Source organism: Coturnix japonica, chromosome 15 (genome assembly GCF_054131305.1).
Source record: "Coturnix japonica strain WE chromosome 15, WE-NBRP24, whole genome shotgun sequence".
Lineage (NCBI taxonomy): Eukaryota > Metazoa > Chordata > Aves > Galliformes > Phasianidae > Coturnix > Coturnix japonica.
In genome coordinates, this window is record NC_140677.1 from 17,190,771 (window position 1) to 17,203,736 (window position 12,966).

General features: G+C 47.7%; 1 protein-coding gene across 3 annotated transcripts in view; it reads left to right on the top strand.

Annotated features, from left to right (window-relative positions):
• SFMBT1 (Scm like with four mbt domains 1) overlaps window positions 1-12,966 on the top strand; it is a 48,616-nt gene that overhangs the window by 15,177 nt on the left and 20,473 nt on the right. For 2 of the 3 annotated variants that reach the window (XR_014934898.1, XM_015874467.3), the window contains exons 2-3: window positions 8,851-9,006; window positions 10,719-10,813. Coding sequence is in view for 2 of the 3 variants with exons in the window: in XM_015874467.3 (XP_015729953.2) it covers window positions 8,979-9,006; window positions 10,719-10,813 (123 nt within the window). In the remaining variant the exon portion in view is untranslated. Of the gene's footprint in view, window positions 1-7,426; window positions 7,554-8,850; window positions 9,007-10,718; window positions 10,814-12,966 lie in introns of those variants that run through there. The other variant, XM_085517230.1, reaches the window with a different exon arrangement.

Consider the following 12,966-nt stretch of genomic DNA (forward strand, 5'->3'; position numbering starts at 1 on the left):
AAGATTGGGTCTCTGTTTTATTTGTGGGCGGAGACATAGCAGTGATTTTGTCAATCACATCTGCTGGGATGTGACGACGTCCATCTTGCCATTTTATGCCTAAGAACTGGATTTCCTGGGCAGGCCCCTTCACCTTGCTGCGCTTAATGGCAAAACCAGCTTTCAAAAGAATTTGGATTATCTGTTTCCCTTTCTTGGAAACCTCTGCTGCTGTATGGCCCCACACCACAATGTCATCAATATACTGCAAGTGCTCAGGAGCATTACCCTGTTCCAAAACAGCTTGGATCAATCCATGGCAAATTGTTGGGCTGTGCTTCCACCCCTGGGGTAAACGGTTCCAGGTATACTGAATACCTCTCCAGGTAAAAGCAAACTGTGGCCTACATTTTGCAGCCAATGGGATGGAAAAGAAGGCATTAGCAATATCAATGGTGGCATACCACCTAGCTTCTTTTGACTCCAGTTCATACTGGAGTTCTAGCATGTCTGGTACAGCAGCACTTAATGGAGGTGTAACTTCATTCAGGCCACGGTAATCTACCGTCAGCCTCCATTCCCCACTGGTTTTACGCACTGGCCATATGGGGCTGTTAAAAGGCGAGTGCGTTTTGCTAATCACTCCTTGATTTTCTAATTGGCGAATTAGCTTTTGAATGGGGAGCAATGAGTCCCTATTGGTGCGGTACTGCCGTCTGTGAACCACTTTGGTGGCAATTGGTACCTCTTGGTCTTTTACCTGGAGCAACCCCACAGCAGAAGGATCATCTGACAGACCAGGTAAAGTTGACAGCTGCTTAACACCATTTGTGTTTACAGCAGCTATCCCAAAGGCCCATCGATACCCCTTGGGATCCTTGAAATATCCCATCCTAAGGTAATCGATTCCCAGTATACATGGAGCCTCTGGACCAGTCACAATAGGGTGTCTCTGCCAGTTTTTACCAGTGAGGCTTATTTCGGCCTCCAACATAGTCAATTCTTGGGAACCCCCAGTCACTCCATGGATATAAATTGGTTGTGTCCCTTGGTGACTTGAGGGCATTAGGGTGCATTGTGCACCAGTGTCCACCAAGGCTTTATATTTCTGTGGTTGAGATGTGCCAGGCCACTTAATCCACACAGTCCAGTATACTCTGTTGTCCCTTTCCCCCCCCTGGCCGGGGGCAGGGCCCCTCTATTGTTTACCTCGTTGACTTGCAGCAACTGGAACTCTCCCCCGTTTGGAAGAGTTCACCTTGGTGGTTGTTTTGGATTGTAATTCTTTCACTCGTGCCTGAAGTGCAGAAGTGGATGAGTTATACCACTTCTTTATATCCTCCCCATGATTACTCAAGAAATACAACAAAGCAAAACGTATGGTCTTATCATTGTCGTTTGCTTGAATACGAGGTCGTCTCTTTTTTATGGTTGAGATTTTCGATGATACAGGTCGAGAGGAACTCATGTTGTTTAGCTCTCTCAATAGGCAATCGTGGAAATCCTGGTTTCCATCATCTGGTACCACCGTGGATTCATCTACATCAGGCACATTAGCCAATTTGTCAATAATATCACTTTGTGTTTCCTCCACTTTGTCTAACCTTTCCACTATTTTTTTTCCCATTTGGACAATGGCTGAAGTATAAAGCTTAACTTCTGTAGCGCTTATAAATAATTCAAGCTCCTGAAGTCTGCTAATTAGCTCATTTACAAGGGGCTTTCTTTCCCCTTTGCCATATACCAATGCAAGTGCACTGGCATGCTTTTCTGGAGCTGCCTTTGTAAAGTCACGCCACATTTGTCGTGGAACGTGGACTGCTTCAGGATCATGTAATTGGTTTGGATTGTTACGATTGAACTGGGGGCTGTAGAGCATTTCCACCAGAGCCCTTTCTCTCAAAAATTGGATACCTTTCTCCATATCAGTCCATTTCTTTTTCTCAGGCTCCAAGTCCCGTTTAAAGGGGAATCTATCTCTTACCGCTATCAACATCCGCTTCCAGAGGGTGTAGGACCGATTTTGGCATGTGCCTATACCTCTGTCCACACGTGAGTCCCTGGAAATGCTACCCAGTTGGCGAGCTTCACTGCCATCGAGCCACGCACTGTTGGCACCATTGTCCCAGCAGCGAAGTAACCAAGTGACCATATTTTCTTTTGGCTGACGTGTGAAATCCTTTCTCAGATCTCGAATTTCACTCAGTTTAAAAGATCGATCAATAATGGTCGTAATACTTTGCTCACCTTTTGCTCTATCAGGAGTCCCAGGTGTTAATGTTGGCAGCTGTGTTGATGAGGCTGCCCCATCTATAAGTTTGGACTCGAGAAATTCTCGTAAAGAAAATTTAGCTTTTGGCTCCTCGTCTGACTCTGACCCTGACTCTGACGCTTGTGTTATTTCCTCCAGGCGACCTTCCTCCTTCTTCCTCTCTCCTAACTTTCTCTCTCCTAACTTTCTCTGCTCCTCTGACTTCTTCTCCTCCTCTAACATCTTCTTATACTGCTCTAACAACCTCTGCTCCGCCGACTTCCTCTGGTCTTCTGACTCCTCCTGCTCTCCTGAGTCCCCCTGACCTCCTGAGTCCCCCTGCTCTCCTGAGTCCTGCTCTCCTAACTCCCTCCGCTCTTCTAACTCCTTCTGCATTTTCTCTATCTGAGTTGAAACTCGTTTTGTTTTTCGCCCTCTTACAGGGGCAACCAACATTGTATCTGGTGCCCCCGGTGGTTGGTTAAGTTGGAGTACATACGGTTCAGACTTGAGGGTGTCGCATTCTGCCCTGAGGACGTTATAACTAGACTGGAGGGCGTCGTGCTCAGACTGGAGAGCGTTGTGCTTACACAGGAGGGCGCTGCGCGCTGCCCGGAGATTGTCGTACCCGGACTGGAGGTCTTTGTGTTTGGACTGGAGAGTGTCATACTTGGACCGGAGGGCGCTGTGCTCGGACTGGAGAGTGTCGTGCTCGGACCGGAGGGCATCGCGCTCAGTCTGGAGAGTGTCATGCTCGGACCGGAGGGCGCTGTGCTCGGACTGGAGAGTGTCGTGCTCGGACCGGAGGGCATCGCGCTCAGTCTGGAGAGTGTCATGCTCGGACCGGAGGGCGCTGTACTCGGACTGGAGAGTGTCATGCTCGGACCGGAGGGCATCGCGCTCAGTCTGGAGAGTGTCATGCTCGGACCGGAGGGCATCGCGCTCAGTCTGGAGAGTGTCATGCTCGGACCGGAGGGCGCTGTACTCGGACTGGAGAGTGTCGTGCTCGGACCGGAGGGCGCCGTGCTCGGACTGGAGAGCGTCGTGCTCGGACCGGAGGGCATCGCGCTCAGTCTGGAGAGTGTCATGCTCGGACCGGAGGGCATCGCGCTCAGTCTGGAGAGTGTCATGCTCGGACCGGAGGGCGCCGTGCTCGGACTGGAGAGCGTCGTGCTCGGACCGGAGGGCATTATGCTCGGACTGAAGAGTGTTGTGCTCGGTCTGGAGGGCATTGTGCTCAGTCTGAAGAGCGTTATGCTCGGACTGGAGGGCATTATGCACAGACTGAAGAGTGTTGTGCTCGGACTGGAGGGCGCCGTGCTCGGACTGGAGAATGTCGTGCTCGGACCGGAGGGCATCGCGCTCAGTCTGGAGAGTGTCATGCTCGGACCGGAGGGTGTCGCAGTTGGATTGGAAGGCATCATACTTGGCCTGGAGGGTGCCGCACTCAGACTGGACGGCGTCATACTTGGACTGAAGAGTGTTGTGCTCGGTCTGGAGGGCATTGTGCTCGGTCCGGAGGGCATCGCGCTCAGTCTGGAGAGTGTTGTACTCGGACCGGAGGGCGCTGTGCTCGGACTGGAGAGTGTTGTGCTCGGACCGGAGGGCGCCGTGCTCAGTCTGGAGAGTGTCATGCTCGGACCGGAGGGCATCGCGCTCAGTCTGGAGAGTGTTGAGCTTGGTCTGGAGGGCATTGTGCTCGGTCTGAAGAGTGTTATGCTCGGACTGAAGAGTGTTGTGCTCGGTCCGAAGGGCATTGTGCTCAGTCTGAAGAGCGTTATGCTCGGACCGGAGGGCATTATGCTCGGACTGAAGAGTGTTGTGCTCGGTCTGGAGGGCATTGTGCTCAGTCTGAAGAGCGTTATGCTCGGACTGGAGGGCATTATGCACAGACTGAAGAGTGTTGAGTTGGGATTGCAGGGAGCTTTTCTCATCCCAAAGTTTTTCTGCGTCAGCTCTAAGACTCTCTTTCTCGTACCAGATTGAGTCTCGTTGGTACAGGAGATCTTTTCTCTCAGCTTCAAAAGCTTTTTCTCTCTCTACCTTCTCATCCCAAAGTTTTGCTGCGTCAGCTCTAAGACTCTCTTTCTCGTACCAGATTGAGTCTCGTTGGTACAGGAGATCTTTTCTCTCAGCTTCAAAAGCTTTTTCTCTCTCTACCTTCTCATCCCAAAGTTTTGCTGCGTCAGCTCTAAGACTCTCTTTCTCGTACCAGATTGAGTCTCGTTGGTACAGGAGATCTTTTCTCTCAGCTTCAAAAGCTTTTTCTCTCTCTACCTTCTCAGTCCAAAGTTTTTCTGCCTCAGCTCTAAGACTCTCTCTCTCAGGAATGGTATTGACTAAGGCCCAATAAGCATTAGCTAGGCCCAAAATCATTTGTGCCTCCTGAGATCTGCCTGAGCCACAACATTCCTGCCTCAAATATGCAATCAAACTCTCAGGATTCTTCAAGTGTTCAGGAGTGAAGCTCCATAACACTGAAGATGTCTGTCCTTTGAGAATCTCTTCAATTCCCTGCCACTCAGTATTCTCTGGTTCTAGGGAAGACTTCCTCCGGATGTTATAAATCCAGATACTGAGTGAGATTATTACAATAATCAACAATAAGATCAGGGAGATTAAGAGTGTGACCCACTGATCATTCAAAAACTGCATAAAGGATTCATAGAAAGAAAGAGGAGCACGCTTAAAAATCACCATTTCTGTATAATTAGTTGCATTAGTTGCTCCCTCTGGAGCTGTATACAGATACGAAGTGAGCATTGCTAACCATGCTTTCAATCCATTATACAATTGTATAGCTCCATAAGAAAAAGTGGCTAGCTTAAACATGGCCCAATATGTTCGGAGCGTCTCAAAAAAGGAACCAATGGCACACAGTCCCTGGTAAAACAAATTTAGTAGAGAAAACATCTTTTTTCCTCCAATAGAGAGAAAAAAGTAAAAGAAAACAAAGCTCAGCAGTGTTTATAAAATATACCGGAGTATTGGCAGTCCGCCTGGACTTTCAAGGTCAAGCTCGCAGGTGCAGAATCCCAAACACGAGATAGCTCCTTAACAGGGAAAAAAAAACTCGTAGCTCTGTTAAAAGCTAAAAGAGCAACAGAAGAAAACACAGAAAAAACAGCAACTCAATTTGCCCGCATCCTCCACCAAAATCTGTCACGGTTTGAACTAAAAATCCACCTGCGTCCGTGACAGGGGGCCGTAGGCCCCGGAGGGGCCCTAGGCCGAAAGGAAAAAATTAATTAGGGAAAGAAAACAGCGGCAACGATCTAAGGAGGCACACTTATTTACTAAATACTATATCGAAATACAGGATAACACAATATAATACAATATAATTGAAATTGAGCTAACGAATCAAGCAAAATAGGAGAGAGAATGAGTCCCGTAACCGAGAGGCCTACTGTGAATCTAGGCGAACGGCTGAAGGCTCCCACACACTCCCCTGAACGCCAGAACTCGAAAGACGTCAGTCTGTTCTGCGACAGAGTTAATATAGAGTCCAGGTCCCGTGACCTATCGTGTTGTTCCCTGGGAGATGTAGTCTTCTTCTGATAAGTTGCAGATTCAGTAAAATTATTCATGCTTTATATGATGTTATGATGTGGAATACTGATAGCAAAAATTACAAAATTATTAAACCATGACAACCAGTCACGGTGTTTTGCTCAGCAGGTGACATGGCCCACAGCTCCCATAACCTTGCTGTGGTCCGTCATGGTCTTCGCCTTTGCTTTCTTCCCCTGGGAGTCTGCAGAATCGACCCGGCCCCCAATGGCAAAGCGCCTCCTGCACCTTAAGTCCAGGGATTAAAATTAACCCGAGTTTGGGAGCTGGTGGACGCGTTCCTAATGCAGGCTGCTGTTCTCGGGTGGGAAAGGAGTCACAGATCATCTGCAGCACAAATCTCTGCAAGAAGTTCTGCAGAATTAAAATTCAGGTGGGGGTTATGCAGATTGCCTTATTTGAATATTGAAATCTTCTTTAGCTTTTTGATGACTGCTTTATCATTGTTTTCCATATATATGCGATGATGCTCATTTACAGCCTTCCCCAATCAGTTATACAGCAAATACCACTGCTATAAATAAAATGTCATTTGCAGGAGACAGCGTTTTGTAAGTTAAATGAGGAAGAAATATTCCCTTTGAAGAAATGTTAGCCGCGATCAATTGGTTTCTGTGCTGGGTTATTGCGAGGGCTGGGTGCAGTGGCTGCTCCCTGCTCTGCCTCCTTGGCGCTGGGCAGGGAATGCTGCTTTCTTTCTTTCTTTTTTGGGGGGGGGAGTATTTCAGGAAGGTTGTCTTAAAGAAGTTGCTCTGGCTGCTGTTTGTGTGCAGCTCCAGCAGGGCAGTGTGGATTCAAACATAAGAGTATGGAAAGGCCCTTCTGGTGGACATCTGTGTTGGTGAGATGAGCTGGGAATACCCAGCAGGGTGGCTGTGTGCGTGGAGGTGTGAACTCTGGGCTGGGCTGTGTTGGTCGCTGAGCAGGGTCTGCTGTGGGCTCCCCCTGGCCCCATTCCCCCCAGGCAGAAGGATGGTTGTCTGCTGTGTCCCAGGCAGCTCCTCGTGCTGAAGTGCCAGCAGCAATCCACCATGGGCACCGCGCCGAGCGGGGTGTGCTGTGCTAAAAGGAAGAGCAGGACTCTTACAGTAAAGAAGTTGTTACAGGAATCTTTAGATGAAACGTGTGTGCTTTCTCCTAAGGAACATGTAGTTTCTATTTGCTTGAAATGAAAGGGCACAGGGCTGGGAGAACATTCTCGTGCTCTCTTCCCACTCCAGATATATACTCACAGCGCAGCTACAAGACGGTCTGTAGCAGGATGGGCCCCTTGGCAGAGGTGAGGGTTTCGGGTGCAGGCAGGGTGCTCCGGGCTGTGCTTCCAGTGCACACACAAGGCTTTGCAAGAGCTTTTGCCAGATGCGTTTGCATGAAGGAATTTGTGATGCGCAGCCCCTGTGCAGTGCCTTGCCCACCCCTGGGAGTCCCGCGTGTCCCCTTGTCTCACGTGCCTTTGTTTTAAGATAATAGTAAACCTCAGACACCAGCTGATTTACTTTAATTCAACATCCAACTTCTGTTTGATTTCTTTTCATATTCAAGTGAGCCATCTGGCTTTAATGAACTGTAACTGTTTTTAATGCTGCCTTTAGTTGCTAACATGTGAATATTTCATGTGCTGAAAGGAGGTTTGAAATGCAGAAGTGAGGCTGAGGAGTCCGAAGTGTTTCCAAACCATCTCTGCTGCAGCAGCACTGGTGCTCCCCTCCTCGTGAGGTTCATCAGAAGATAATCTTCAGGGTGCCAGACTGTAAGCATCCGCAGTGGTGGGTGCTAATTACAAGTGCTTTCACTGCTGTGTACAGAAAACAACAGTGCTGCTTATCGAATCCTGAATAGCTGCCCAGCCTGGGCAGAATATCAATCAGCTTCAGCAGGAGCTGCCAGTGTTTGGCATCTTTTAAATAAACAGCCTCTTAATTTTGGGGATGTTTAAATGCTTCCATGGTTGGTTTTATGTTGTTGTTTTTCTTTTTTACAACAACACCAACCAGATGAGGCTGGCTTTATACTGGCTACTTCAATACTTCAATTCTAGAAGTTAAATGAGAGCTGGATTCCCTAAAATGAAAATAACTTCAGTTTCACATGAATTTGAGGGCACTTTGCCAGGACTGCACTGTTTGAAGCCAGCCGTATATCCCCAGCATGTTGTCCTGCGTGCTTCGCGGGGTGTTTGTCACAGCACTGCCATTGTTTTGTCTTAGCAGTGCCCAGGTGATGGACATCCTACAGGCCATCACCAAGAAGTGCTTTGATTAATGATTGAGTTGAGCTGTGTGCTGGGGCCACCTTGCAAGCCTGTGTGTGCTCAGAATACAAGCCTTTGCATTCTGCCACGCTCAGCATTTCAGTTACCCCCCGGAAATCCTCCACCAACCCAGATTACAGAACTTGGGGATGCTTTTTCCCCCCTTTGTTTTCTGCCCTCTGCACACTCTGATAGACCTCAGAGGGCTCTGTCAGGCAGAGCCACCTCAGGCCCTTTTCACAGAGCTGCCGCTTCAGGATGCTTCCATTTCTAGCAAGGAGGCAAATTTGCAAAGGCAAAAAACCAGCTGGTCTGAAAAATCCTAACAGCATGTTAGTCACAATCTGCTTATTTGAACGTCAATACAAACGGAACTGCAGCCTGCAGAAAGCCACTCGAAGTCTGCTGGTGTTTGTGGTGGGACGGAAAACAATCTCTTAGTCATTTGTAGCCGCCTTATGCCAGGTCCAATTAGAATCTCAGAAGCGAAATCATCATTGCACCTCCAAAGTGTTGCCATCGAGGAGAACATCCACCCATTTCTGATGCTCGTTTTGAAGTCAGATTTTGTGTTTCCATCTGCTCGGCAACTGGTGTTTCTGACGGGTTTGTCCTCACCATGGCAGGGGGTTGCTGTATTTTAAAATCCTTACAAAATAAGAAAAGGAAGCCAAGTTCCCTCTCAGAGGCTGCTCAAATCTTGGACATCCCAGCTAAACTCAGAGAAATGTCAGGCTTTGCGAATGTCTGCAGCCAATAAAGATTTTCATAACAGGATTTTTTCTGTTCTTTTCAGGATCCCTTTGTGAACGTCCTGGCTGCCGGCAGGATTTAAAGTGGAAGGCAACTCATGACCACTAAACTGTGACAGTTCTGGATTCCCTGCTTCTGGCTGCCTGGAATAACCACTGGGTTGCTGTGGAGATGAATGGAGAACAGCAGCATGATGCAGGTAGTGGGATGGCTGAGCTCAGGGGCTGAGGGTTCTCAAAACACCTGACAAGTGAGAGGGAACGTTCCTGAACACAGGGGATGCTTCACAGCGTGAGTGTCCTATGCCTCAGTCATTGTGAGTTACATTCTGACTGCAGGCCTTACATTTACCATAAGCAAGGTGTATAATTGGCTTAGAGGACAACAAAATATGTCATCTGCGTTCTGTGACCCACAGAGGTGATTATGTTTGTTAGAAACTCTGCTTTTCTCCTTTGTGATGTCAGTATGAGATGAACTTATGGAAAGTCCAGTGTTTTTAGCACTACTGTTTTGAGGCATTTGCTTATCAAAGTGGTTAGTGTTATCTTCGTGTGTCCTCGTTTGCCTTTGTGTTGTTCATAACATTTTCTCAAGGTCACACTGCTGGTTTGAAGGCACATAACTGAAGCTGTGTGGTGCCACTGTAATGTACCCTGCTTTTCTGGTGTGCCTTGCTGCCCCCTTTGATGAGCTTGGGCCACCAGCTCCCAACCTGCTGCAGAGTGGTAAATCTTGATCAACTTGCTCAGGTTGTGGTTCACCTTGAAGCACCGGCCTGCAAAGATGTCCAGGACAGCTGGGAATACACCAGCAGCTTTCTTAAACAGTTCTCAGATCATATGCTCTTATGGTGAACACCTCATGTTTGTTCAGAGGTGGCTCTGGAGCAGGCTGTAGAACTGTGTGGAAATGACAAGCTTTGCTGTGTCTCACATCACTGCCAACCCTTTTCACTGCTGAAGCTGTTTTGTGTTTAGCTTAAAGCTGCCCCTTGCATAGAGTGGCAGCAAGCCTCCTTTGGCATCTCATGCTGTGCCAGCCAGAGAAAGGCCTGTGTGGCAGCAGGGTGAACAGAACAGGGGCCCAAATCCAACCTGCTGGGGTGTGCAGCGGGTGGGTTTGCACATCAGAGAGAACAGGATTGGGAGGGGGAGCAGGGAGGTGAGCCAGGAGCTGGCTGTGAGGAGGGACAGATGTGGTGGTATGGATAGAAAATGTGAGCACACAGCTCACACTGCAGACACTCGCCTTCCTGATAGCATGAGTGTACGACTGTGGCTTGAGTGGGTTGAGCCCGTTTTGGCTTTAAATACGTCTAGAAATGAGATTTTCTTGCTCCAAGGAATCTGTTATACTGTATGAGCTGGTATTTAAGTGACTCATTTGAAGGTTCTTGATTTCAGTTGTTCAGAGCTGTGTTTCTTAAAACTACCCTGAATTCTCTGTGCTTTTGGTGCCCTTTAACACCAAAGTAAATGCCATCTAGCTTAAAAGAGAGGAGTCTTACTGCAATGCTTTTTAAAGTCTGTCTTTTTGAACCACTTGTGGTATTGCATTTTCTGTGTAGTTCTTAATTCAGTACTTTGAAGGTCTGCTTTGCCCAGGATTGTCAGTCTGTTCCTAAATATTTGTTGGAACAAATACAGATCTTACTCCGTACTCCCCTCTCTGAGATGTGTAAACAGTTGGTGCTTAACCAGAGCACTCAAGGTCTCACTTTTTCAGACCAAATCCAACTTAAAGTGCTCCTCACATACAAGACAAGGGGAAACTGTGCTGTCCATCTGTTGTGAAATGCGTAACTGAAGTCCATTGCACACCTGTGTGGTCAGTCACTTGGAAATGAAGGCATCTATATCCCCATGCTTGAGCTGACAGGTTGCTGAAGGTGTTTGGCTTCTCTTCCAGATGCTGGTTCTGGTGTGGAAGACATGGAATTCAGTTGGGATGAGTATCTAGAAGACACAGGAGCAGTTGCAGCCCCTCATGGGTCTTTCAAACATGTGAGTAAGGGAATGTCTTTACTTACTGTCTCCTACATCACTTTTTTATATGCTGAATGTTTGAAGTTTCTTTGAGTGAATTGTTGTACTGAAATCTGAAAGGTTCACTAAAATTACGCTTCTTAGAGGAATGGGAAATGTTGCTGAGATTCTTTCATACGCTGTAACTGTAAGTTGTTCGTTCAGTGTAGGCTTTCAGGTCTCTCATTTCTGGAGGGGAGAGACCTTACATTTGCCTTGGGTTTTATTGGTTTACCAAGGCTGTAGCAAGGGCAAGCAGAGGTGCTGAGGAATGGTATGAAAGTAGAGCAGGGGCATTTTGTAGCAGGACTGCCATTTGCCTGCCTCTCTGGTCTGCTTTACCTTGTTTGATAGCCCTTATAGAAGCCTGCCCTTACTGCTTACAAATAATTGTCACACCAGCCCACCAGCCTTACTATAACTGTCAAGGGAATTAACACGATGACTGTATTTCAGCCACCAGTAGGAAACGCACTCAGAATGACTCTGCCCCCCCTGCCTGCTGCGCTGTGCCAGCCTGGCTGTGCCGAACAGGAGCTACCACCAGTGTCTCTGTGGGCAACAGGAATATGAGGGCTGCTCCAAAAGTAATGCCTCCTATTTTATTGTGTTGGCCCATGACCTCAGAGGCAGGTGTTGGAGGGATGGCAGCAGGGTTGAATCTTTCTGCCTATTTTCTGTGTCATTTTGTCAAAGCAGCAGAGTTCTCTTAGGATCTGTCTCATCTCCTACATCTTGCTGCTCAGAGAAATTCAACAGCGTGAGACCCTGTGCACAAAGTTTCTGCTGTCCATTATAGGGTACCTGTATAGAAAAGGTGGAGGAGGACGAGCTCAGTGCCTCATGGTGGGCAGTGGCAGCCTGTATGGTGAAGCCCCGTGTGTGTCCGTGTGACTGCAGGATGTGGTGCAGGAGAGGCTCTCAGTGTGGAGCACTGCAGGCCCAGTGCCAGAGCCCCATCCCTCCAGCTGGGGCCTCTTTCATGCTTGGTGCTTCCCTTGGAGAGGGACACGTTTCTATTATCTAGTGCCAGGAGAGCTGGGAGGGAGCAACCTTTGTACTTTTAAGAAAGCAGAGTGAAAAAAAACTAAGCTGAAGAATAATGCTGGCACAAGAAAAATGGGCCGGTATTGACTTGAACTATGTTTTGTATGGAAGCTTAAGGTTTTGTTTGGTTCTTTTGAAACTGTGACCATTCTCCTCTATAATCAGTGGATGAGAAATACCTCACCCGCAGCACAGGAGAGCACACAAAGCAGCTTATAACCCATGATGACACAGCCTGTGTTAGCAAAGCACTAGTTGTGCCAATGGGAGCTTGTATCAATTTTGAATGTTTTGCTCTTACTATGAGCAAAAGGCTTTGGAAAATGTAATCTATTCTCTCAAGTTAAACATGTTCTAATGTTTGATTTGTTCGCATTTTACAATTTAAACAGTGTTAAGATCCAGGGCACTGTTTTTGTGCATGGTCTAGCAGGAAGCAGAGCTTAGCAAATACATGGAGTCGTTCTGATGCCAGTGCTGCCATCCTACCTGAAGTGCACTTTCTTTAGGACCACTTAATGTCCTTCATTCCTTTCTTTAACTTGTATGTGTGTACAAATGTTAGTCAGTCGTGTTATGTTGCCCAGCTGCCAGGAGGGGGTGCTCACTTCTTGGGCTCTGCTTTGTCTGCTGGGATCATGGGTGAAACCACCTGAAAAATGCACCTGACTTTGGGGAAAGCTCCATCTGCTGCTGCTGGTTTCCTGCAGTGCAGTTCATGAGGCTTTGCTGGAGGCTCAGCTGCAGAGAGCTGCATCAGCTGCTCTGTTCTCAGGCTTTGCATCACTGTGGCTTTTGTCTTGGGGTCAGAATGCAAGATAAATGATAAAAATCTCTTCAGTGAGGCAGTTACCTTTGTGAACAAGCTGCCTCTGAAACACCACTTCAAGCAGTCTGCAGGTATTGTGTTAATATCCACGTGGTGTATATTAACCTCGAAGGCATAAACAGTTAACAGCAGCCTCACATGCTTTTCTTTCTGCTGTGGTTTTCTTAGTTTTATTTTTAGCAAAGCAGTATGTGCTGGATGATGAGCCTATAACAGCTATGGCAGTTACTGGGCTGTCAGCGCAGAACTGGTAATA